Source organism: Vigna unguiculata, chromosome 7, assembly GCF_037176805.1.
Source record: "Vigna unguiculata cultivar grain cowpea cultivar isolate G323 ecotype 2 chromosome 7, ASM3717680v1, whole genome shotgun sequence".
Classification (NCBI taxonomy): Eukaryota; Viridiplantae; Streptophyta; class Magnoliopsida; order Fabales; family Fabaceae; genus Vigna; species Vigna unguiculata.
The window spans coordinates 45298434-45326238 of NC_140798.1; the positions used below are offsets into that span (position 1 = coordinate 45298434).

Below are 27805 nucleotides of genomic sequence, written 5' to 3' on the forward strand. Positions count from 1 at the left end.
TTATATATAATCAATATAGATATATAGATATATTTTATAAGTTAATTAATTTACATACAAGTTAAAAATTATAAAATTATAAAACTTAATTACATAAAAGAATTTTTACAATTAGTTTATACATATTCAATTTTCAATTATGTGTAATTTATTTTGCTTTTTTTTTAATTTTTCCCTAAAATTCTTTATGAAAAAATTATCCAAATTTTATCACAATACTATATCATATTAAATATTAAATGGTATATATTTAGTCAACAAACTATATTAGTAATTCATTCATACTTTCAAAGAATGTCCTTAGAACTAGATTACAATAACTATATATAATCTGAATTCATCTTCGAAACACTAAAGTATTCCATCAATATTAACTGAAGTCAAGAAAATTTTGTTCCTCAGCATCGATGCTGAAGTCAAAGAAGCAATGAACATACAAGAGGTCCCAAGAACAATGAACAAATTAGGGGTCAAGTGGGCACGACAGGAGTACTAATGCTTTATATTTTCTCTTCAGATTGAACTTAAAAAGGTGGGAGAATCCCCCTAGTAAAGTACAAGTAAACAAACTATACACAAGGTTGTATCTGCTTAATTATGCACAATCCAATGATGATGCAAAACAACACAGGACATAAAAACACAACATAATATTCACGCTATGCAAAGGCTTCAAACAAAGGACTGAATCTCATTTATTTAATGGATGACATCAGAAAAAGAATATTAACTTTATCCTACAAGATGTACGGATAAACACTATTGCTGCTTATAGTAGCCACTTTGGTGAGGTGGAGGATATGGAGAGGGAATAGTATAAGGAGGTCGTGGCACAGAGCCAGGTTGCTGTGCTTGTGTATTATAGTACGGACCACGCCATCCTGGATATGCTGGCTGGCCATACTCATGGTTTCCCGGTGGTGGCTGCTGGTGAACCTGATGGGGTGGGTATGGAGCAGTTGATGATGGTGGAATGTGGTATGGAGGTGGAGGCTGATGATGGTGTGCAGGAGCACCATATGGGGAAGGTGCATGATGGCCATAGGGAGCAACTGGTGGCTGCTCAACTGGCTGATAATAAGGTGCTTGTGGACGAGGATCTGTTTGTGGACTGGCTCTTTGATTTTGGCTTCCAACTGATGGGTAGTTGCTGTTAAAAGAAGCACCTGAGTTTTTGTCCTGGAAACTCAGTCCAGCCACTTGTCTCTGAACATCTTCAATCATTTCCCTGCACTGAATGTTCCTTGTCATTACAAAGTCGTTGCTCTGCTGCTTTACGTTTGTGATTGCATCCTATCAAACAAAGAAATTGCGTATTATTGCATGACGATATTCAATTTATGTCAACTAAAATTATTTTTAATGGTACAAATTTAGTTTAACTGATATCCATTAGATTTTATACGACGCATGCCGAAGTTATTTCTCATATCAGCATTAGTCAACATCTTCTTGACCAGTTTGGAGAGGATTACTTTTCAATTGATGTTAACATGAATTTGTTCACTAATCTGAATAGGAGTGTTTTTTATTATTTACATTGTTAGGATTATCTTGATTATGTTTATTGTTGTAGATCATTATTATTTGTCACTCAGTATTAGTTAAGGTTTTCTCCAAAGGCCATTTTATTACATATATGAGCAAGATTTTTTTTGTTGACATTTTGTCGTGATAGTTTTTTATGAAAAACCTATTTGGACACCGTTGTTCATAAATAACACCCATTTGACACCTGTTTTTCTCAATAAAATATTATATTATAAATATTAATTTATTTTAGTGTCAAATGGAAATATTGGTATCAAAAGTATCAATGCTCATTTTTTTATCATTCTTTTTATTGATGACACATAATGTTATTATTTATCAATAATTTGTTAAGAAACTTTCAGTAACATTAAATAATTTTTTTTTTTACCAATTACTGTTAAAAAGAATTTTTCAACCAACATTGACTAGAAAGTAGACAAAAAATAATCTCAACCACCATTATCATAAAAATAATCTTGGACTAATGTCATCTTAAATAATTGTAGTCGACATCAACTAAACAATCTCGATCAACATCAATCTAGAAAAAGCTTTGCTAAAGTGAGGAAAAAAATATCATAAAATGTCAGTTAAGAATATCTTAACGAACTTTAACCAAAAATTAACATCAATCAAGATTGACAAAAAAACATCAACAATACTGATATTTTTGAAATATTAATAATTATTCAACACTTAAATATTTTTTTGCATTTGGTGATAATTGAAAAATTTTATCAAAAAAATAAAATTAAAACATAATAAATTAAATTATCTTATCCAAACAAAATATTTGAAAAATAAAATAATGAAATCGATTCAAATGCAACATATTTAACTGTCTTAAAAATTATAAAATTCCGTATCCAAAAGCAAAATTAAAGATTTATGGAACAGAATAAAAACCATATATAGTTGATAAGTTCTTACCTGCAGGGTAACATAGAATTTTAACCCTTCATTGATGTTGTCCTTTATCTCTCGAAATTTTGCTATGGCGGCTTCAATCTGCTTGTAGGCTTTTTCACGTGAAGCTGAAATAAATTTAAGAAACCATCAGAACATAATCTCTTATGCAGTAAAGGTGCACTCAAATTGGAGCATTGTGTACAAAAAAGACAAAACTGAGCTTAATGAACAGTAACAGTTGAGAAAACTTCCGTTCACTGGTTAGTCATAAAATTTTACGTACAGTAATAAACATAGACTGAAAACAGACATGACAGCCTTGTCAACATGATGCCAAGGTACAAAAACCAGATTCAATCAAGAAAACAACCAAACGGAGCCTACCTTTGTAATCTTCAAGATTGAAGATAACAGAGAACTCATCATTTTGAGCCTGTGAACAAGGGCAAGCAATCATCAGAATCACATCCTTAAAGTTTATCACTTCGTCTATTAGAACAAACACAATCACCAAGAAAAGAATATCCAACAACCAATACTCTACAGTGAATAGGTATAATGGTAGATAAAATCTGTCACTTTTGCCTTCACGGCAAGGTCCGCCCTCTCAAGAAGCATGAAAAATTAAAAAGGTAGTTTTATTCGCTGCTAAAGTAGTCTCAGGAACTAGTTATAGTGGTAATCAAGAATATAAAGTATAGTCCCCCTGAATAGCCACTGCATGGGAAAAGAAAGTCCAAAAAACTGAACAAATAGTGGGGAACATTTCTTTTCTTAAATGCTCTTTAGATGAGTTTCGGGCATACAGTACCTGGATCTGTAGCAACAGTTGCTCTTGAGCCTCAATATTTTGAGCTATTTCATCACAAATATGGTCATATTTTGCTAGCTCCTTCTTGAAGAGATCATCATAAGAACCAGTGGAAGTCATCAACTTTGGTAATATATCATCCTGAAAGATATTTATACAAATATAATCAAAATAGTGTAATGCATTCATGAATGGTAAGCTACACAAGAGGAAACATTCCTAACAATTCTTCACATCCACAACATTAGAAACTAAGTGAAGAAAACAAATCCAAACCACTAAATCATCTAGCACAATAAGTTAAGAAAACACAAGTTCAAAACAGAAAAATCCTATATACTTCTCTTTATCATTCTTTTTTTTTTCTTTTTTATCGACAAATATTAGTTGTTAGTATTTTGCTAATGGGGGTATTGAACTCACAACCTCTCTCACCCTCCCTTCCAAACCCACCAAACCAACCTTATAACTCTTGGAGGAGTTGAACCTATAACCTCACCCTCCCTTCCAACTTTTACCACCACCTTATATGTTTATCATTCTTAATTAAGGGTCAGCATTTTTTTCATGTTACACATGGGGAATCGTGAAATGGAGCGGAATCTCACATTAACCATAGATGTAAAAAAATCCATAGTTGAATTACTTAGTATGAGAAGAAAGAAATAATTTATGGATGAAGAATCCTGTATCCAAGAATAAAAGCCTGGGATAAAAGCCTAAAGCAACTCATGAAGTTACAATAAAAAATGGAACCAAAATATAAACACACTGGACTAGTGTCTCCCCAAGTCAGGGATGTGCTTGCTTGATTTTGCGCAGTTCACATTGCAGTAGATAGAATAAGTTGAATTAATCTAGACCGAGTGATTCACATCGAAGATACAAATATCTCAACCATTGATAAGAAAATCAAGGGATATGATTTGTTATGCATGAGTATTTAATATCAACCCGGAGTTATCTCATGAAGTTGAGATTCATTAATTTTCTCCCTTATTTGAGATTCACTTTAGAGAGCCAAACCTGATTAGTTTAATATACTTTTGTATGTTACAAAAGCATAATCCCCCTAACATCCAAGAAAACATACTGGACCAAGGACATTTATTGTTGAATTCAGAATGCGGAGGGAGAAGCACACATTATATGCAAGCAACAGGTGTAATACTACTTCAATGTCATTAAATGTCATGAAAAAACCAATTTGTTAAGAATAAACACTGCATAAAATTTCACGGAAAGCAAAAAGCATATCTCCCGCTTTTAGATAATAAGACAGGAATTTAGTCTCTACAGGAAGAACTCAAAAACGTAATTAAGTGAATCTGGCTTATCAGGCATACCTTTCTTTTCATATCTTTAAGCATATCTTCAAGACCGGCCCTTTGAGCTCCAAGAGTTTCTAGTTGCCTCTGCATTAGTTAACACAATTGCAACAAGAATCAATCATACACAGCAAATGGAATACTGTAATTTCATTTAGCATTACATCCTGCGAAACAATTAAAATATTTACCACAACAATCTGAATGTACATTAAAATGCCTTCTATTGCTAGTTCTAACTAAACAATACTCATTCAAATTCACTTCTCAAACATTGGATTTCTTAACTTTAATAAGCACTCCTCACTAAGAGTATAGCCACAAAGAAACCATCCAGCACTCAGTTCATTGGTAAATTTTATAATCACGACATATAGGGAGTGGAATATGAAAGGCTATAACTAAAAAAGGTGTGAAATGAAAGGATCACTTGTATGATATGAAATTAATCATAAAGTACTGATTAAAATTTTAAAATTTCACTAAGATCTCACTAAGTTACATACATGATATTTAACTTGTATCTAAAATTTCCCATCCGCTATCCAGTATCAACTATCCTATTATAGCAATGTAGGGTTGGCCACTGAGATTGATAACTACGGTATAACATGAAAGAACAGCTGCATCAATTTGGATGCAAGAAAATGTCATAGATTTTATTTCTGAGAAGTCAGAAATCGTAATAGAACAATAACAAGACCAAAACCAGCGTACCAAACTTTGCTTGAGAGACCCCACAATAGCATCTTCATTTTGATCAAAAGACATAATAGGCCTTGCCAAGCTTGGAAGTGCGGATTCAATCTGCTTAAAAAACAGAGATTCAATAACTTAACAATGTTTTCTGATGACATGACAAGCAGATAACCAATTACAAATAGTACAACAATTTACCGGACGGGCATCAAGGATTGACATGAGTGCTGAATGTTCTCTAACTGATCGCTCTATCCTACCATCACTTTCAGCAGCCTGCTTCAAGTTACCTGCAAACCTGTTGAGCCTATCCTGCAAGTTTTTAGTCAAGGTGCTTGACTGGGGCCTGGTCCATTTCGTGCCAAATTGACTTCTAAATTGAGAATCTTCTCTTGCTTCCTTCTGCAACAATTCCTCAGTCTGGACCAGCAACTCTTGATTCACCCTCCTTAGGTCCTTAAGTTGCTGCAACTCTGCTTCCAAACCAGCAGGGCCCCCACTGATCTGCACAGCTTCCACATCTTCTTTGAGACTTGTTGGAAGAGTAAAATTTCCTTCCAAAGCAAGAATGGAATCCGGCAGCTCCATTTCCTTAAGCCTAACTCGGGTTAGCTCACTAGCTTGCTGCAACTTTTCAGCCTGTGTTCTTATAACATCGTCTACCATTTCAGTATACCGTGAGAGGGCCTTTGCACTGTTGTCCGGAACAAGACTTGCAAACAGCTTTTCTTTGCTTGCATCCAGAACCTCATTCATTGCCATGGGCTTCACCATAGAAAATGATGGAATGGGGGGTAACGAACTAGGGGAAGGAATTCTCATGAGATAAACCCTATCATTCTCCTTGACAGCTCTTTCAAGGTTCCGGTTAATATTGGCCTCTAACTTGCCAATTGCATCAAGAATTTGCACCGCTGCACCCTTAGAGCTCTTCTTCGCCTCAGTCAACACACTAACAGCACTCCGTAGCCGTGCAATCTCCTCTGCTATTTCCTCTTTATCATGCAGCTCCAATCCATACCTATAACAAGCTTCTGCATAGAACAGTGCAGCCTTTAACTGTACATGAACTATCCAGGACTTTTCAAAATGCTGGCTCAAAGGTGCAACATTCAGTGCAGCTAAAGCTTCCTCGTAATATATCCCAACCTACAGGTATAACATATCAACTACAAGTCAGCTCTCGTTCAAAAAACAAAAACAACTGTCACAATATCAGCAAATCAATGATCAGAGCAATCAAACAATCAGCGTTTGGAAAAAAAAAGTATCATATTCATGATTCATAGTTAAAATTATACTTGCCAAAAAGTCCTAAAGCGTGAAACAAACTTAAAAAACCACAGTGAGCTTCTACCATTCATGACCTGGCCTGAAATGACAGGTGATCATGCCAGTTCAATGAGTGTGCCCTCTAAAACCATAATATTTGGCCTATAATAAACACCAGCAAATTCTCAACCAAATGATCCACAAAAATCAGTGATCAAACATGTTAAACAATTAACAGCATTAGCATAAAAAATGTACCCACAACTTATCCATATTAAAATTGTTCATGCTAAAGAGTGTGCACTTGCTAGAGTCCTAAAACTTGATACGAACTGAAGAAGCTCCAGTGAGCTTCTACAATACGCAAAGGACTGTTCAATGAGCATGCCCTGTAAAATTCATTATACTGGAACCAAGGGATTATATGTCTAACCATCCTCGACCAGACAGTTCACAACAAATACGTACTCAAAGTTGTCAAATAATTAGCAGCATTTGCATAAAACATGTCATATTGACAATTCATAGTTAAAATTGTTCATAATAGAAAACAGGAGAGTCCCAAAGCTTGATACGAACTAAAAAATAAATAAAAAATCATGACGTGGCAGTATGAAAGGATTGATCACACCTATTCTACGAGAGCCCTCGCAGAAATCATTATATTGGACCCAAGGATCAGAGGCCCACTAGAGAAATGACCGAAAACCAAACATACTAGACCAATTTGGAATATCATTGAATTTAGTTGAAATAACATAGTTTTTGGTTGTTTGATCAAGGTAAATTCATTGGAACTCTTAATTATGTCAGATAGTTTCTTCTAACTGTCTAAACAGTTACAAATTAAGACTTAAGACCGTCCTAATACCCGTTCGCCACACTTAAACTAAACCAACAATTAGGATAAGCAAAGCACAGATATAATGGCTTCTATAAATACATAGTACATCTTGCCCATGGATAAAGATAAACCAATTCGTTAATAAGCAAACACGAGAGCAAACATACAACACCGACTCGAAATTGTAGCCAAGCATGGCCTATTGGATGATCTAGAGTCCTTCAAGCATCACAATTGAAAGAATGATTATAAGTGAAAACCTAAAACTGATTAGCAACGGACCTGTCTGGAGATCTTGGCACAGACACCGGGAGTGCTCCCTTTAGCAATGGTGTTCTCGAAGACGCACTCTTGCGCCTGCGCGAGCATGAGCTTCTCCAGCATCCCAGCACACTCAACGGACAAATCAACAGTGGTGGAATTCCCAACGGATGCCTTCATAGAGGCGTTGTCACGGAGGAAGGCAAAGGAACCAGCAGCAGCAATGAAGGCATGCGAGGCCTGGCGGCGGCCGTCAACGGTGTTCCGATCGTAGGAACATCCAATCTGACTGTAAACAGCGCCCAAATTGAAGAGCACGGCGGCCTTCTCGAGGTGGATGTTCTGCTGCGAGGCCTTCTGCTTTGGCTTGAAGGCATCGAACCATACAAAGGTGAGGGCGTTGACGTGGTCAGGGTCGGAGGAGATTGGGAAGCGCGTCTCGACAAGGCAAAGAGATTTGAAGTAGGTTTGGAGGACATCGCGGCGCGCCGGCAGGGACGGATCGAGGTGACGTTCGATTTCGTAGCGAAGTTGCTTTAGGGTTTGTAGATCGTCTTCGACGTTCTGCGCTTCGCGCTCGGAGTAGTGATACGCCACGTAATTGCGGAGGGGGCGATACATATCAACGGTATTGGTCTTCTTCTCGAAGATCGCGAGCACGATGTTAGCGGAGGACGACGGCGACGCGGCCATGGGTCGGGAAGAAGATTCGAGAAAGTTTGGATTGATTACAGTCTCCGCTCTGCTTTGCTTAAGCTAATAAGCTAACAACTACCTCTTCCTCTCTGGGAGGTGGATGAGTGATACTATGACCAATCAATTGCATGCCCCGTGAGAGGGTTTAGAATTTCGGAACGCGGAGAAATCAGAAAGTACTTTTTTCAAAGATATTAAAAATCGGGATTAATTCTTAACGATTAAGGTTGTGCAGAAAAATGGAATTTCTTGTTTATTTCCTTGACTTTCTCTGACCGGCATTCCAACTTCAACCTTTGACACGTTGTTCTTCGAAAATATTTATAGGGCAACTTTAGAAACAAACATATATTTCTACTTTAAATGTAAATATATATATATATATAATAAATATATCTCTACTTTAAATATGATGTCATGCAAATACATTTTTCAAACCATTAATTATAAAAATAAATAATTACTAGAAAGTAATATACATTTAAACGGTATGATATGTATAGGGGAGAAAGAGAGGATACACTTCTTTTATTTATTTATAAAGAAATACACTTTTTTTTAATGTTATCCTGTTAAGTGTTAATTTTTAAATTTAAATAATTATTCATAAATAAGAAAAATTAGTTTTATCATTAGTAACTGTTTTTCTAATTTAAATATATCTTTATTATATATTCTTTATTATATGCAATTTTAACCAAATGACATATCTAGACTAGACACTGAATATGAATTACCAAATAGATGTTGGAAAACTCTCAACTTCATTAAATCATTTTCAGAATTTGCAACAAATAATGTACTATGCAATGATTTTGTTAGTACATTTAGACAACTTTCTAAAAAAAACAAATGTTCATCGCATAATTAAATAACAGTTATTCTATTGTTATTGAAGACACAAAATCAGTTAGAACTATGAAAATAGATTATGAATCTGGTTCGACCCACCATAAATTTGTGAATTCAATAGATTGGTTCACTGACTCACTTAATTACAAAAAATACAATTTTTTTCATCCCAAAAAATATAAACTAAATTTTAATTGTGATTACAATCTAAATAAACTTCAATACAATTTAAATACAAACTAAAATCACAATAATATTATGTTTGTATTTTCCAACCAATATGTTGGCTAAACAAAAAACCCAACTCAACCCAAATAAAAAGAAATTGTGCAACCCTTTATTTCTGGATGGGTTTGTGAGCTAACTCGGCTCTCCACTAGTCCAACCGAGGTGAGTTGGGTCAAAAGTTAACTAATATTAAAATTTGTAAAAAAAAAAAATTCAACCCAACCCAATTCAAATAAGCAGTGGATCAGATTGGCCTACAAGTTCCAATCCACTTTAACCACTGGCGGAACTAGGACGTGACAAGGGGAGCCACGGCTCCCCCATTTTTTTTTTTTTGAATTTTTTTTATATATATTTATATATTTTTTAAAATTATATTATATATTATTTATATTAAAATTATATTATGGAAAATTATAATAAAAGATAAAATAAAAAATTTTAATAGAGACATTAATTTATAAAAGAGATTAGGATTTTTTGTTGACTGTAAGATCTTTCCATCATGTAAATTATCATGAAAGTCTGTGAAGAGAGATAAATACAAAGGTTGGGAAATAGAGGTTGGAAACACATAGATTGTGATTCATGTATACATCTTGCATGATCTATCACAAATCAAGGTTAGTATCTTATTATGATTTATGTATGTTAGTTTATGATTCTTTTTAGAATATTTATTCCAAATTAAGTTTATCCTAAATTAATATAACCCCTAATTATGATTTTAGGGATTCTTTTATGAAATTGGTATGAACCCTAATTATAATTCTTCCTAAATTATTATAATCCTTAATTATGAAATTTAGGGATTTTGTGTTTTTCGCTACCTATGGTATTTTTTTTTTAAGTTTTGAATTTATACAGTATTGCTTATTTAATTAAAGTAGTATGAGTTTTGTTATATTTTGCATTGTGATAATTGTGATTTGTGAATATAAATTTTATTTTTTCTAAATAGGTAAGAGGTGATAAATTTATATTAGAAAGATTATGATAAAAAGTAAAAAAATTGATTCCTTTTTTTCAAAGAGAAAGGTTTGTGATGAAGATGAAAAAGAAATGCATTTACGTTAACTAAGCTTGAGAAATTTAATAAGAACCAAGAATTTAAGACAATATAAAACAAATCTCTAAAGTTATCAGAGTTACATATAATAAATTTAACAATTCAATAGAACGTGATATGGAAAAAACGACATCAAATTTGACAATACCACCAAATCAAATTGATGATATACGAATGTCTTATCTAAAATGGTATTCATGAATTGGTATCATGATATAATAGCGAATGATAGTAATATTTTTTTGAATTCTACTATTATATGTGTTTGTTATAAGAAGAGGAAATGAAGAGAAAAAAATGAATAGTTTTTCTTCTAAAAAAAATTATATATAACAAATCTAATTTGGCCCCCCTACAATTTTAGTCCAAGTTCCGCTACCGACTTTAACCATTCTAAAATCAGTGACACTATAATTTAATTTATATTTGCTTAGTGTATAGTTAATTTTTATTTATCTATGAGTGATTATATAAGTTCAAGAATGTAATTACTAGACTTATTTACATGTATCTATGTGTATGCAACTAATCTCTTTTATTAGTAGTACTAATGATATGTTTTTAGTTTTTTCTTACATTAAAACAATATTATTGTAATAATTATTAAAATAAAAAATAACATTAAATGATTGAACAATCTTTATAATTTATTATGGATGTGATTTTTTTTATGAATAGTTATTTTAAGTTAAAAAAAATAGTTACTTACAGCCTAAAGTTAAAAAAAAAATTACGCCACAAAAAGATAATATCCTTTACTAATAGTATACAAGATAAATAAATATAAATATACATAATAATGTTAAAAGAGACTCTAAATTGTCTCAATATTACATGTAAGATAATAACATTATCTTAAATAGTATATTTAAATAAAATAAAAAACAAAAGTCTATGAATAGAGACGGGACGTTCATTGTTTTTATTTCATTATTAATTTTTTGATTTTTAAAACGTTCTCTCTATATATCCTTCATATAATGAAATTCTGTTGTCAGAACTTTTCTATTTAAAGTGCTTTTTTATTAAATCACATCTATCTTTTACTATAAACCATTATCACGATAATATTTTTTATTCCAGATTGTATTACAAATTTAATATTACAAAACTAAATTTTATATATGATAATTGAGTGGTAAATAGAATTTGGAATGTGTCTTAGTACAGATTGGAATTCAAAAATTAATTGAATAAAATTAAGTGTCACGTACATCACATTGAGTCATTGATTTCAATTAAAAGGATAGAAATAGGATTATAATTTTCAAAAGTACATTTTTTGATAATTTGCACAGTCAAAAATAATATTTTTGTTTATTGCGTCGAATATGAGGCTATGGTTCACATTTTGACATCCGAAAAAGAAAAAACCTTGATGAAGAATAAGGGATAAGTCCCTCTCGCGTGGATGAAAAAGAAGAAACCCTAAATAGATTTATGGATTGAAGATGGAAAAGATAGAAGTAAAGGAGAGGATGGTGATGATGATGATGAGAAGAAACAAGAGTTGATTTGGAAAGGAGATGACACTGAGAAATGAAAATAAAAAATAGGCTTAAATACATTTTTGGTCCTCATTTTCGTAGTGTTTGTTGCAGATGATTTTCATTTTGACAAAATGTTTAAAATGGTCATCATTTTTATCGAATGTTTAAAATGATCATTATTTTCGCAATTCGTGTTTTATTTGGTCTTTTTCTGTAATGTCATTTAAATCATTAACGAAGCATTGTACAGGTGGCATGATTTCTATTATGGTGTGTTATGTGTACTGTACATACAAACCGTGCCACTTATACAATGTTTCGTTAATGATTTAAACGGCGTTACAGAAAATGACCAAATTAAACACAAATTGTAAAAATGAGGACCATTTTAAACATTTGATAAAAATGATGACTATTTTAAACATTTTATCAAAATGAACATCATTTCACAATAAACACTACAAAAATAAGGACAAAAAAGTATTTAAGCCTTAAAAAATAAAATGAGAAGAGTAAGAGAATTTGAGTCTTCCTTAAAATTGGACTGTGAAGTAAAACAACAAATCAAAACTGGTGGGCCAGCCCACATTCATGCATGTTGGATTTTAAGTTTCGACACGTTTTCAATTTGTGAGTTAATATAGGGTCGGACTAAAAAATGTCATGTTGGCTCGTTTTGTCATCTTATCCAAGTAAAAATTGTTAGAGTAATTTTTTTTAAAGTAAAATATTAGCAAACGTCACCTTAGTCGTTTTTTACGGTCCAAACATAATAATGATATTTAATTATTTTAAATACATTATTTATCTAAAAAACACACTAAAATATTTAAGAAAAAGTTCTTCAACTTTATTACTAATACTAATTAAATTAAAGTACACGGATCGTGGTTACATCGCCTCAAATGAAGATTTTATTTTATTTAAAACTTGTAGATAGATATGGGATCGGTTTATATATATATATATATATATATATATATATATATATATTTAAAGTTTATTTTTCAGGAAAACAAAATAAAATTAGAAATGGGTAGGAACCCGTGAGTCAATCAAGTTCACCATAGGTTTGAATTAGGTTGGATTGAAAAATTTTCATAAATTTCAATACGAATTGATATTTGACCCGGCTCACGTAGAACCCGGCTAATCTGGGTTGAATCCGTGATGATCCGGATTGGCTCACCAACCCGATAATAAAAGGTTACATAAATGTTTTTTGTTAAGTTTTGTATTTAGATCAAATTATGTTGTTTTTTTTTAGCAAACACATATATAATTTGTATTTTTTGTGATTTTAGTTTGTATTTGAATTGTATGAAAGTTTATATAAATTTTAATTAAAATTATAATTTAGTTTTAAGTGAAAAAAATTAAAAAAATTGTATTTTTTAATTAAATGAGTTTGTAAACCAATTCGTTTAATCCACTAACCCGTGATGTTGTGGGTCAGAACGAGTTCAAAATTATTTAATTTATTAATAAATGAGATGAGTTAAATTAACTCACTAAATGATTAACCTATGGTAAATCGAGCCGGATCGGTTATCTGTTTTTTACAATTCTAAACAAAATTACATTACTTGTGGCCTGAACCGCGTCCGCGTGGTCACCGACCAGTGGGTTTGTGCGCGTGAAAGAATCCGGTCCGGTTCAAGATGATAGAAAACCTTTTATAAATCGAATTATTATATATATAATATATCGTCCAAAACATAGCTGTTTTTCTCCGTATTGGATCTTTCTGGAAGGAAGGAGCACGCAGCAAGCCCTACCCCAACCCAAACCCTAACTCCCAATCTTCATCTTTATTCTCCTCCTCTGCTACTTCCTTCAGGTACTGCCACTTCTCTTTCAATTTCAGTTCTCTCTGCTCCATCGATGTTTTTTTGTTTCTTCCATCTTCCTTTTGTTTTTATGGTTCCTTAGTCGCGATTTTTGTTTCTTATTTTTTCAGTTATCAACTGTTGATTTTCTTTGATTAGACGCAGATTTATCCGTACTCGATTCGGGGTAGACTGCTGCTGCTGCAGGGTTTCTTCTTTCACATATAAGGTAAGAAAGGAAAGAGAGAATATCCAGGGAAATTTGTTTGTATTTGAAATACTGATTATTTGATCGTGAATGGGATACTGAAAAATTGATTTTTTTTGTCCGTGGTTTATCATTTAAGCAACGTCCACTGACTGCTATGACACTATCGATCAATATTTGTTATCTTTTTTTCTTCAATTGTGTTGTTTTTTTTAATGTTTGTCAATATTACGCCAATGATTTAGAGAAATGATTTTTTGTTTTAAAACTAAAACCCCTAGTAAATCTTTGTCTAGCCAGAAGGATCCATGTGTTACAGTTGTCTTTTCTCTCGCATATGAGCGAGAGAGGTGTTGTTATCTTGATGATGCTATTTGACTTTTATTCTTTTTATAATCGTTGAGTTTCTGGAGATGCATGTAATTGAATTTCCAATTACTATTTGATGTTGGTGTGGAACAGTGTGGATTTACTGTGTTGGTATTCGGTGACTGCCTTTTCGGTGCTTCCACCGGCCATGGCAGAATCGGTGAACATGGTTATTAGAATTGGGATTGCAATTGTAGAAGTGCGTGATTTAACAATTTTAATCCCTCTGAACAGATCTTATTGCTCATGAAGTTTTAGTCAGAATGTAATTGCTCTAAAATTGAGGTTGAAGCTTTTCTTTGTTGACTTCAATCTCTTTAACGAAGAGCAAGGCAGCTTCTCAAGAATCTTTGACGAAGTTCTATATTTTTTGTTACCCACCGTTTTTTCATTGTTCTGTAATTTTTTTTGAATGTTTTATTCTTTTCGCTGTTAATTAGCAGGTTTTAGTTTTTTGGCTTTTTACCTTTTTTTGTTTGAACGCAGCCTCTCTTTTCTAACCCACACCCACCTGTTATTCTCTTTCCTTGTTGAGGAGAAATGTAGTAGTCAGATCACGTGACTTTGTTGGTTCTGCTAGTTAAGAATTCTGTAAAACATTGATGGTAGTTATGCTTGTTTAGTGAGAATTCTGTCTCCTCTCATTTTTTTGAATTCTTGAATTTCACCCATCATCACTGTCTTCACTGTAGTTAGTGAGAAATGCTTGTCTATTAGTGCTGCTTCTAGTTATGGTAATAGAAATTTTTGGAGTCTGTTTTTGTAGGAATAAGCCTTGAATCCTTATATTCTCACTTGCTTTTTGAAATTTAAACTGACATTATAACCGGTTAGCTAGGTGGATGAAGGGGAACATCTTTCATGTTCTTCTGATTAATTCTCTGAAAGAGGGCAAGGTCTTAACATCATGAGTATTTTGTATGTGATATCTTGGTACCATAGTGTCCTTTTGATAGCAAGTTCTTTTTCTTTTTTTATTGCTGAGAACAAGTCTCTAAGTATTTGCATGGATAACGTATAAGTAATGCAAAGTATCTTTTTAGTGGTCTGTCTAATCCCTTGAAGCATTCAATATAATTATTTGATTTGATTGTCGAACTAACTTTGATTTTTCTCTTCTGTGAGATGCACTTCCGGTCATCATTTGATCCAAATGCAGTTTTTGAGTTGGTTTTGGAGTATAAATGGACACCAAACGATTCATCCAGATGGTTGAGGAGAAGAAAAAGAAGATTATGGAGAGAAAGGAAGCCCCTTTGAAATGGGAGCAGAAGCTGGAAGCTGCTGCTGAAGCCAAAGAGAGAAAACTGAAGGTTGCAAAGCATAGAAAAAGGTCAGTTTCTGATAGTGAAAGTGATTATGACAGTGATGATGAGAGTAGGAGGACAAGTAAAAGATCTTATAGGAAGCACAGGAAGCATTCTCACAATGACTCTGGTGACCATGAGAAAAGGAAAGAAAAAGGTTCGAAAAGGAAAACAAAGAAATGGTCTTCAGAGTCTAGTGATTTTAGTGATGATGACTCCGAGAGTAGCTTTGAGGAGGAGAGGAGAAGAAAGAAGAAGCAGAGCAAGAGGCTGAGAGATCGAGGTTCAAGATCAGATTCCAGTGACTCTGACGAAGGTGAAAGTCCGGTTCGGAAAAGAAATCATGGGAAGCATAGCAAACGCCATCGACGATCAGAATGTAGTGAATCTGACTTGTCAAGTGATAAAAGTGATGATGCTCTACGAAAGAAAGGCCACAGCAGGCACCATAAACATCATAAGCGATCACATAATGTGGAGCTGAGGTCGTCTGATTCCGATTATAACAGTAATGGTCGAAGAAGCAGATCAAAGTCATTAGAAGAAAATTCTGAAGAACAAAACAAAAGATCAATGCATAAGAAGCCTGGTCGCCATCATCGCCATCACCACCACCATCACCACAAACACAGGCACCACTTGGATGATGAGAGAAATCACAGGCAGCAGCACTTCCCGAAATCCAATAGCAAGCATGACGAGCAATTTGACAAAACTGAAACAGAGAAAAAGGATGGTGATCATCATGAAAACAGAGCTATGGCTGAGAATAATGATGACCAAATTGTTTGATTATTTGGAATCTATCCTGTTCTGTGTCGTCGTTCATTACTGGAATTGACATTCAAACTGAAGTTAGATGACATTTCATTCCAATGTCGATTGTAATATTTGACAGTTATTGATTGTTGAAACTTTGCACTTGATCATTGTTGGCTGATGACATTAATTTGATCCATTTTCAGCTATTAACAGCTATATTTGATGGTTTCAAAGAGGGTTTATGTTTTTTTTTAGTAGTTGGTTATAATACTGCGCAATATAGACGTTGTATGCTGTTTAGTTGAGTATTTGTGCGTCGTGACCGAATTGTCAACAGTAGTATCTTAAGGGCGAAAGAATACTTGTTCGTGAATCATTGCAGGGTCGTCAATGACCTTCAGAATAACGCTTTGGGAGGTGCCATTGATGGACCTCCAACGGTTGTGGGCAGATTTTGTTGGATGGCTTCATTAGTTCTTAAGCGTAATGAAGTTTCACTTCATATCTTGAACGTTTAAATCTAAGGTCTAGTAAACGAGACTTACATTTATAAAACTAAGTAGTAACTTATCGCCAAGTTGAACCCTGATTTTTTCACCAAATCGTTACAATGTACTAGTAAAAATTTCAATCTGTGTACATTGTTGCATCTTTTATCTTGGAGGTTTAAATTTAATTCAATTCAATCCCAGCAGACACTTATACTTAACCTTACAAAAAATTGTCATCTCAGAAAGAGTCATGAACTCGCTGAACGGGCAGGTAATGTTGTTGATAGAGAAGACATTTGAAATAATCTATCCTTATAATATGACGAGTTCAATTTAATTATAGAAAAATAGTTAAATTTGTTTAGTTTGAATATAACATTAGCCATCTAATTTCCTTTCCCAATCCTGAACACACTACTCATTTGATTTGCATGTTAAAGGAACCAAACTAGACGTTCTATTCATTAGTTTAACAGTTGGTCTAATATTTACGTTTAGTTATTTAAGCATGTTATCTACTTATTTTAGTTTGTATGTAACAAAAAAAAAAAAAACAGTCGCATTGTAAAAATTTTATTCTGTCGCTAAACCAAATCTGAGTTTGTGAAGAAGTTACACAACAAAAAAACTTCATGTTTGGAAGCTGTACTAGGCTAACTTAACTAGAGACTCTTGGCTCAGGGCAAACTTTAATGCCATTATATCAATTACTTGCGACGTGATAATACAGCCATTAATACAACAATGTAATAGTGCAACAAATCAAACCGTAGGAAATTTTACTCAACTTTCCTAGGCCCGGTATATCTGTCATATATTTGGACCCCAAAATAGTGTAAGACTATTCCAAAATTGTTCTTTATTATACATTCCATGCTGAGATGCTTGATACACAGCAAAGGCAGTGAACAAATATCGAGTATAATTCAATTCAAAAATGATACAACACTAACCAAACTCCACTTGTATCAGAAGTTCTTCAATATCTTATCTGCAGATACTCCATCAGCAACAAGAATTGACGTCACCTCCTGTAACAATGATAATGTATTCAAGTGTTATGGATTGGAACCAAGACAAAGAAAACGAGCAACGAAATATTTGACACTCCCCGTTACTCTGAAATCCCGTGTGGATTGACCAACAAATTAATGGACCTGCATTATTTAATGGGCCCAAGATAGGTGGGTTTAGGGATCAGGGAAAGGACATCTAAAAATGATTTTTTAAGTATTTGTTTCTCTTACCAAACATCTTTTATACTTATAATAATTTTCACTTATTTTCACTGACTTCATATTTTTCTTTCCCCTTTCTATTAACCTTATTTCTCGCCTATGTCTTCCCTCCATACTAGAGACACACCTTACTGTAAAGACATGAACTATTCTTTAGCAACATTGAGAACATACAGTGTTGTCAATGACCGATGGCAGAATACAACAGAAGATCAAAATTGCACCATATAAACATGACATTGTGGCCTGCGGTGTTTCCATGGCAGGCCTCCCTCACAAATTGCCTATAATGACTGGCAAAAAAATCGACCAACTCTACAACTGTAGTTGACATCTAACAATACGGATAACAGATCTAATAGTTATTTGTACTGTAGACAATAATATTAACAATGTTGCATATCGACTCTCTCTCTCTCTCACCATAGCCCGTTCAATATATAGAAGTCATTGCTTTGCATAGCAACCAAATCCTATTTGAGTGAGTCAAATTTAAAGGCATATAGATTGGTGAAATGCTAATGTATTCAATGCCATCTTATTAAATAGTGCCAGTTTGTCGACTTCTCCAATGAACCTTATTTTTTATTAGTTGCACGACCCTTTCACTAAGTTTTAGAAGATAAACAAATCATACGGCAGGGTAAGGAGAATGAAAGCAAGTAGAATGTAATCAACATGGTGCATGACTAGTAAAGATTACCTTGTCTTTTCAGTATATCTTGGAGAACGAAAACATTAGGATCTTTCTCTTATTTTCCACATAGGTTTTCATTCTTATGCAAGGAGAATGAAAACAAGTAGAATGTAATTCATTTGCTTTTAGTTACCTGATTGTTTTAAATTTATTTTCTGTAATTATTTAAACTTTAGTCATCTGGTACTACCTAAGGAGGAAACATTTAATAACCTAAATGCTAATTTTTCCTAATCGAATGCTATTCCGTGGAGGTTGGCTTCCTCAAAGCAACCGTTATTGTGTCTTTCTCTTTCTCTACATGCCAATATGACAAATTTTGTTAGTCTCTCACTTCTTATTTAAAAATAAATTTGGAACTCCGGCTCTTCCTATAAGTTAAATAGGAAAGACAGTGGTAATTGACACGAAGGTTGCACCAATGGAAAGTTAATACACATAACAAACATGTCTATGCCGACTGACAAGTAAAGCTGGGTTCTAAGAACACACCTCGGTCATCTGTTTGTGCCCACAAAGTACGGCACCAGTTGCTAGTGGGTTAGATATCTGCTTTGCCTTTGAAAATGCAGCCTGTGAATACAACCATGTGCAAACAATCATTGTCTGTTAAGGAAGTAATGTGAAAATTCATCCTAAGAGCTCAAGCACTTTACCTGAACATAGCCAGTTTCCCCAGTCCAACTATCATCAGGTCGAGACAATACAGGAACAATCTTCACACCAGAAGATTCCCAGTCTTTAAATCTATCCTATAACATAAAACAAAATTGCTATTAAAGCAGCTCTGATTAAAAGTAGTTCAACCTTTCCTTTCATCAAGATAAAAAACAATTGAAATAACCTGATAAGCCATTCTCTGTAGGTTCCTGGCCCCATAATATAGTCTTACATCAGACCTATTCCCCGCATCAAACCCTGACTCAATTAGAGACCGAATTGGACTGTACACAACAAAGTAAACGGTCAGACCAATACAAGCAAAATCAAGGATTAAGATTATGTTAAACTTTCCTATAAGCATTTCGAGAAAAAAAAAATCTAGAATAAATTGAGCTTTTTTCACAAAAAAAATATAGACAAACTTCTCCATAAAGACTTTTTAAGAGAAAAAAAAATATGAAATTAGAGAAATCTTCTAAGAAGTAGTTTATGTATTAACTAGTTTTAACATCAGGAAAAGGTAAAACGGTAATTTGCATAATAAAAATCGAGGGTAAAACGGTAATTTGCGCACTGACCTAATTCCAGATCCAGTGGCGAAGACGATAACGGTTCCATATTTCTCGGGCGGCTCGATCATATCGATGTTGAATCCGTTTCCCATGATTGGGCTTAGTTCAACCACGTCGCCTCTCTTCAACGCGCACAGCGCTTCCGCGGTGGACCCCGGCACGCTCTTCACGAGGAACTCGAACACGCCATGCTTCGCGGCCAGCTTCGGCGGCGATGCAATGGCGAGGAACGAGGGCTTGGACGAGTAGGGCACGCGGAGCTGGAGGTACTGCCCGGCGATTGTGTGGGACGCGGCGAGGTCAGGCGCGTCGGACACGTCGATGGCGACGTGAAAGAGCGAGTCGGCGGCAGGCTGGACCTCGGAGAGTGGGGCTGGGGTCCAGACGGTAGTGTCCTGACGAACGGCGGCGGAAACGGTGGCGAAGCGGCGGCGGCTGGATCGAAGATTTAGATGGAGGTGGCGTAGGATGGACATGGAGGGGCTAACGTGCGCATGGGGATGGACAGGTTAAGCGAGGGGGACGGTGAGATAAAGAGTAACATTGTGTTTTTGATAATAGTTTTATTGTGGCGAGGTTACGTGGAGGGTTCGGTCAGAGTAGAAAGAGGCGGCGGAACGGGCGGGTAATGATAAATTGCGCCACCTAAGGATTATGAGAGTTCCACGTGTCATGTTTATGAGTCCTGTCCCATGGAGTTGGAAGAAGATGAGTATGGTTGTTACACAGTAATTGTTGCAAAATAAAAACATCTTTTAATCTTGTAAAAATATGATTAATCAGATTTTGATTTGAGTTTAACAAGTATAAACTTTCATGTTATTATCAAATCAATACAAAAATATTCTCAGTATAACTTTAAAATAACTATTGTAAAAATTAATAAATTTATCATAAATAATAATTTAGAATTAAGAGATATTATGATTTTCATATTATTAACGTTTTGGCGATTTTCGTATTATTTTAGGCTTAAATATATATTTTGTCCCTTTGTTGATTTTATTCAATTTGGTCCTTATTTTCGTTTTATGTTCAATTAGGTCCTCATTTTCGTCAAATTGTAGTCAATTTGGTCATTTTCACTAATGGTGTTTAAATAGTTAACATTTTTGAACAGTAATGCCACGTGTCAGCTCCTGTTTTTTTTTTGTTTTTTTTTTAATTTCAAAAAAAGTGTCTGTCAAGTCATAATTGTGCCACGTGTCAATGTTAATGCCACGTGTCAGTTTGTAGTTGTATTATTTATTTTTGTTCAATTTAGGCCCGATATTCGTTATTTTTGTTCAATTTAGTCCCTATATTCGTTATTTTTGTTTAATTTAGTCCTCAAATTTGTTCAAATAAAACCATTTAATTTTTAAAATTGACATTATTATTAGTTATTTTTTAAATTTAATTATAAATTATAATATTTAATTATTAATTGAATATAATTCTTAGATTCAATTGTTAAATAGAATATAATTATTTAAATATTATTAAAATATAATTATTAAAATTTTAAAAATATATATTAACATCTGTAAAATTCACATTTAAATTTAAAATATTTAATATTTTTATTGCATTTTAGATATTAAAATCTAAAATATTTTATATGTAAATGTTATTTTTACAAATATTAGTTTATTTTTCGAAAATATTTTGAATATTTAAAATATTTGTATATATCAATTTTAAAAATATTTTAGAATACAAATATTAGAAAAAAAAATAATTATATTCTTATAATATTTTAAATAATTATATTCTATTTAGCAGTTAAATATAAGAATTTATGTAATTTATAATTAAATTTAATAATTTATAATTAAATTTAAAAAATAATAAATTCAAATGTCAATTTTAGAAAAGATATTAATATAATTTGTGTAAAAGATATTAAATTTAGTGTCAATTTCAAATGGACAAAATTGATTTATTTGAACAAAAATTGGGACTAAATTGAAAAAAAATAACGAATATATGGACTAAATTGAACAAAAAAAATAATACTACCACAAGCTGACACGTAACACTAGCATTGACACGTGGCACAATTGTGACTTGACACGTGGACCATTTTTTTGAAATTAAAAATTTTTTAAAAAAATTTAAAAAAATTAAAAAAAATTAAAAAAACCAGGAGCTGACACGTGGCATGTACTGTTCAAAAACGTTAACTATTTAAACACCGTTAGTGAAAAGGACCAAATTGACCACAATTTAACGAAAATGAGGACCTAATTGAACATAAAACGAAAATAGGGACAAAATGTATATTTAAGTCTTTATTTTATTATGATTTATAATTGAGAAATAATATAAATTTTGCATATTATCAGCTTTTTAATTTTACTATTTTAATTTGGAATTATACTTGTTTTTTTTCATAATTAAAAATTTAATTAAATCTCAATTTTAATTTGCTGGTGTATCACAATATTACTTCTTTAAGTAATTACAAATGTGAAGAGCTACTTCTTTAAGCTTTTCGCTGGTGCGTTTATGGTTGGTTGAGGGCTAGTTCTTGTCACTTTATTCTCTCTTACCACAAGTTTAATTAGTTAGTGGTGCAGCCATGCCATGGGTATTATCCTTTAGCCAAGATACATGTTTACATTGCAACCATGAGGTTTGGACCAGTCCTGTTATTCTTGATAAAAGCTTGGTTTCTTTTCTTCTCTTTATAGGCATAAACCTTTCTCTCTTTTTGTGGCTTGAATGGTGATTGACGTTGGCATTGATGGTGGCAGTTTTGGTCCCTTTTCTTATTCACAGCACATGATTGTCTTTCTAATAATCTCTATCACATTAGTTTCTAATAATCTGAAATAGTCTCTATTTGATAATATGACGAGTTCATTTTAATTATAGAAAAATAGTTAAATTTGTTTAGTTTGAATATAATATTAGCCATCTAATTTCCTTTCCCAATCCTGAACACACTGTACTGATATTTGATTTGCATGTTAAAGGAACCAAACTCGTAGACGTTCTATTCATTCGTTTAACAGTTGGTCTAATATTTACGTTTAGTTATTTAAGTATGTTATCTATTTATTATGTTTGTATGTAACAACAAAACAGTCCCATTGTAAAAATGGTCTATTCTGTCGCTAAACCAAATCTGAGTTTATGAAGAAGTTACGCAACAAAAGACTTCATGTCTGGAAACTATGCTAGGCTAACTAAACTAGAGACTATTGGACCCCCAAAAAAATGTAAGACAATTCCAAAATTGTTCTTTATTATACAGGCCATGCTGAGATGCTTGATACACAGCAAAGGCAGTGAACAATTATCGAGGATTTAAAAACGATACAACACTAACCAAACTCCACTTTTATCAGTAGTCCCTCAATATCTTATCTGCAGGTATTCCATCAGCAAGAAGAATTGACGTCACCGCCTGTAACAATGATAATGTATTCAAGTGTTATGAATTGGAACCAAGACAGAGAAAACGAGCAACGAAATATTTGACACTCCCTGTTACTCTGAAATCCCGTGTGGATTGACCAACAAATTAATGGACCCAAGCTAGGTGGGTTTAGAGTTTATGGATTCGGAAAATAACATCTGAATTTTTTTTTTTCAGTATTTATTTCTCTTACCAAACATCTTTATATCTATAATAATTCACTTATTTTCACTGACTTCATATTTTTGTTTCTTATTTCTATTAACCTTATTTCTCGCCTATGTCTTCCCTCCATACTAGAGACACACCTTACTGTAAAAACATGGGCTACTATCCTCGGCAACATTGATAACATACAGCGTTGTCAATGACCGATGGCAAAATACAACAGAAGACCAAAATTGCACCATATAAACATGACCTTGTGGCCTGTGGAGTCCAGTTTAAAGGCACATAGATTGGTGAAATGCTAATGTACTCAAATGCCATCTTATTAAATAGTGCCAGTTTGTCGACTTCTCCAACGAACCTTATTTTTAATTAGTTGCACGACCCTTTCACTAAGTTTTAGAAGATAAAAAATCATAGGGTAGGGTAAGGAGAATGAAAGCAAGTAGAACGTAATCAACACGGTGCAGGACTAGTGAAGACTACCTTGTCTTTTCAATATATCTTGGAGAATGAGATCTTTCTCTTATTCTCCACATAGGTTTTCATTCTTATCCAAGGAGAATGAAAACAAGTAGAATGTAATTCATTTGCTTTTAGTTACCTGATTGTGTTAAATTTATTTTCTGTAATTATTTAAACTTTAGCCATTTGGTTCTACCTAAGGAGGAAACATTTAACAACCTAAATGCTAATTTTTCCTAATCGAGTGCTATTCCGTGGAGGTTGGTTTCCTCAAAGCAACCGTTATTGTGTCTTTCTCTCTTTCCCTACATGCAAATAATCTTTCTTAGACTGATAAAATTAATTGGAAATCACAATTTTTTGATAGTCTCACTTATTTAAAAAAAAAATTAGAACTCCGGCTCTCCCTATAAGTTAAATAGGAAAGACAGTGGTAATTGACACGAAGGTTGCACCAATGGAAAGTTAAACAAACACGTCTACGCCGACTGACAAGTAAAGCTGGGTTCTAAGAACACACCTCGATCATGTCTTTGTACCCAGCAAGTATGGCACCAGTTGCCAGTGGGTCAGATATCTGCTTTGCCCTTGAATACGCATCCTGTGAATACAACCGTGTGCAAACAATCATTGTCTGTTAAAAGGAAGTAATGTGAAACTTCATCCTAAGAGCTCAAGCACTTTACCTGAACATAGCCAGTTTCCCCAGTCCAACTATCATCAGGTTGAGACAATACAGGAATAATCTTCACACCAGAAGATTCCCAGTCTTTAAATCTATCCTATAATATAAAACAAAATTGCTATTAAAGCAGTTCTGATTAAAAGTAGCTCAACCTTTCCTTTCATCAAGATAAAAAAACAATTGAAATAACCTGATAACCCATTGTCTGTAGGTTCCTGTTCCCATAATATAGTCTTACATCAGACCTTTTCCCCGCATCAAACCCTGACTCAATTAGAGACCGAATTGGACTGCACACAACAAAGTAAACGGTCAGTGCAATACAAGCAAAATCAAGGATTAAGATTATGTTAAACTTTCCTATAAGCATTTCGAGAAAAAAAAAATAGTATAAATTGAGCTTCTTTCACACAAAAAATATAGTAAAAGTGTCAAACAAACTTCTCTATAAAGACTTTTTAAGAGAAAAATAAAATTAGAGAAATCTTCTAAAAAGTAGTTTATGTATTAACTAGTTTTAACATCAGGAAAAACTCATTTTATTTCATTTTTCTTGATTTTTTCTACTAAAAGTCCCTGTGAAGAAACTTGTCTGAACAATCCTAATTCATATAACCATTTTAGAAGTTTTTTCATTTTGCTCCACCAAAAATTGAGGTGCATAATTTTCTTCTGCAATAGTTCATAGACAATTTTATCTGAACAGAATGCATTAATGTCAATAAATGCAATGCAAGATTATAAAAGCTGGTAACAACAATTGCAACTTTTACATCAAGGTTTTTGAGGTCTATGCTCTGCAATTTGGATCGACTTAATCGCATTTACTGAAGAATTTTGCATGATATCAAGGATCTTGAGGAAACTACGAGAATTAAAACTTCAATGTCATGCAGCATGAGTTTGTAACCAAATAAATTCAATGCTCTAAGACGGAATGAAAGAAATGGAAACATTTAAAAAAGATAACAAAAATCGAGGGTAAAACAGTAATTTGCACTGACCTAATTCCAGTTCCAGTGGCGAAGATGACAACGGTTCCATATTTCTCGGGCGGCTCGATCAGATCGATGGTGAATCCGTTTCCCATGATTGGGCTTAGTTCAACCACGTCGCCTTTCTTCAACGCGCACAGTGCTTCCGCGGTGGACCCCGGCACGCTCTTCACGAGGAACTCGAACACGCCATGCTTCGCTGCCAGCTTCGGCGGCGATGCAATGGAGAGGAACGAGGGCTTGGGCAAGTCGGGTACGCGGAGCTGGAGGTACTGCCCGGCGATTGTGTGGGACGCGGCGAGGTCAGGCGCATCGGACACGTCGATGGCGACTTCAAAGAGCGACTCGCCGGCGGGCTCGACCTCGGAGAGTGGGGCTGGGGTCCAGACGGTAGTGTCCTGACGAACGGCGGCGGAAACGGTGGCAAGGCGGCGGCGGCTGGATCGAAGGTTTAGATGGAGGCGGCGTGGGATGGACAGGGAGGGGCTAACGTGCGCAAGGGGATGGAGGGTAAGCGAGGGGGACGGTGAAATAATTAGTGACATGGTGTTTTTGATTATAGTTTTGTTGTGGTGAGGTTACGTGGAGAGTTCGGTCCGACTTGAAAGAGGTGGCGGATCGGGCGGGTATTATAAATTGCGCCACCGGTGGATTAAGGATAATGAGAGTTCCACGTGTCATGTTTTTGTGGTGTCATGTCCCATGGAGTTGGAACCAAGACAAGTTTTCTTTGTTTGCATGAAAAACGTGTGTTTTTTTCGATGATTCCAGAGGGACGAAATAATGCGGTGGTCACTTGGGAGAGTAATCAGGAGAGAGTGAGTGAATGAATTTGAGTTGATTTAAGAGTAAAATTTGTGTTGCTTTTTTTTTTATGCATTTAGGAGTGATGATGTGATAGATTAAAAAATATATTTTAGTAGAAATAATAATGAAATTATCATTTTGCCCTTAGTTTAATTAGTATTGTATATTAATCTTTGTGTGACTATATTTATTTTCTTCATTATTTTAAACACAACAAATGAATCTCAAAATATGTATCCGATCCACCACACCTCGTTTCGATCCAGCCCACACCATATGTGATTCACCACACCCTGTATCTGATCCAGCCACAAAGGATCGAATCCAACAACACCGTATACGATCCACTAGAAATGGGATCGAATCCCTCGCAAATGGGGATCGGATCTGTCGTTGCTTTGAGCTGGGATTCTCATGGTTGCAGCGTCACTGTGGTTGCAGCAGAGAGGTGGTAAATGGGGCATACACTAGATGGGTTCCTCACCATTTCACAACTCAAATCAAACGGTAACACACGCACACCAGTTAAAAACTCAACTTCCACACAGTGCATGGTTGTTGAACGCTGCTCAAAAAATGACTGTTACCTACTGTTCTTGCCGCGCTAATTCCGATTTAGCACCGAGAATAGTACAGCAAGAGTCACTCAAGAAAAAAGTATATCCCTTTTTCCTTCTTTCCTCGCCCCCTTATACTGTCTTGCCTTCGTGTACCAAAGAGCATGCCCACTATCCGAGTTGGTTCCGCGTCATGGGAGATCGCCTATCTGATGGCCTCTCCCCGAGTATCCCGGGGTCGCGCTACCACGATTTTGACTTCTGGAATGTACAAGAAATGGGTCGTTTGATATCCCTAATTCGAGTTGGTTCCGCGTCATGGGGGATCACCTATCGTGATGGCCTCTCCCCGAGTACCCCGGGGTCGTGCTACCACGGTTTTGACTTCTGGAATGTACAGGAAATTGGTCGTTTGATATCCCTAATTCGAGTTGGTTTCGCGACATGGGGGATCACCTATCGTGATGGCCTCTCTCCGAGTACCCCGAGGTCGTGCTACCACGGTTTTGACTTCTGGAATGTACAGGAAATGGGTCGTTTGATATCCCTAATTGGGCCGATTCACTTGGGCCCATAGATCGGGTTGGACTCGGG

The 27805-nt window shown here is 34.4% G+C and overlaps 4 protein-coding genes across 9 annotated transcripts; 1 reads left to right on the forward strand and 3 right to left on the reverse strand.

Annotated features, from left to right (window-relative positions):
- Nucleotides 1-486: 486 nt before the first annotated feature.
- On the reverse strand, nt 487-8579 carry LOC114190577 (Endosomal targeting BRO1-like domain-containing protein). Its single transcript, XM_028079522.2, has 8 exons — nt 7679-8579; nt 5479-6429; nt 5299-5388; nt 4600-4668; nt 3254-3394; nt 2827-2875; nt 2464-2567; nt 487-1293 (listed from the first exon to the last, which is right to left on the reverse strand). The coding sequence occupies exons 1-8, from the start codon at nt 8348-8350 to the stop codon at nt 760-762; spliced, it is 2610 nt and encodes an 869-aa protein (XP_027935323.1). The 5' UTR covers nt 8351-8579; the 3' UTR covers nt 487-759.
- Nucleotides 8580-13681: 5102 nt separating this feature from the next.
- On the forward strand, nt 13682-16700 carry LOC114191046 (FAM133-like protein). 6 transcript variants are annotated; one of them, XM_028080195.2, is made up of 3 exons: nt 13682-13832; nt 13981-14050; nt 15524-16700. In XM_028080195.2, exon 3 carries the CDS (start codon nt 15583-15585, stop codon nt 16495-16497), a length of 915 nt encoding a protein of 304 aa, XP_027935996.1. In that variant the 5' UTR covers nt 13682-13832; nt 13981-14050; nt 15524-15582; the 3' UTR covers nt 16498-16700. The 6 variants fall into 6 exon arrangements, with proteins under 6 accessions (XP_027935996.1, XP_027935997.1, XP_027936000.1 ...); XM_028080196.2 differs by having other exon boundaries at nt 13687-13832; nt 15558-16700; XM_028080199.2 differs by having other exon boundaries at nt 13693-13832; nt 13953-14050; nt 15558-16700.
- Nucleotides 16701-17635: 935 nt separating this feature from the next.
- LOC114191048 (FAD/NAD(P)-binding oxidoreductase) lies at nt 17636-20730 on the reverse strand. The gene is made up of 5 exons (XM_028080201.2): nt 20135-20730; nt 19738-19837; nt 19550-19645; nt 19386-19466; nt 17636-17989 (listed from the first exon to the last, which is right to left on the reverse strand). The coding sequence occupies exons 1-5, from the start codon at nt 20602-20604 to the stop codon at nt 17927-17929; spliced, it is 810 nt and encodes a 269-aa protein (XP_027936002.1). The 5' UTR covers nt 20605-20730; the 3' UTR covers nt 17636-17926.
- Nucleotides 20731-23331: 2601 nt separating this feature from the next.
- On the reverse strand, nt 23332-26463 carry LOC114191049 (fruit protein pKIWI502-like). The gene is made up of 5 exons (XM_028080203.2): nt 25857-26463; nt 25043-25142; nt 24854-24949; nt 24688-24768; nt 23332-23522 (listed from the first exon to the last, which is right to left on the reverse strand). Exons 1-5 carry the CDS (start codon nt 26390-26392, stop codon nt 23460-23462), a joined length of 876 nt encoding a protein of 291 aa, XP_027936004.1. The 5' UTR covers nt 26393-26463; the 3' UTR covers nt 23332-23459.
- Nucleotides 26464-27805: the final 1342 nt, after the last annotated feature.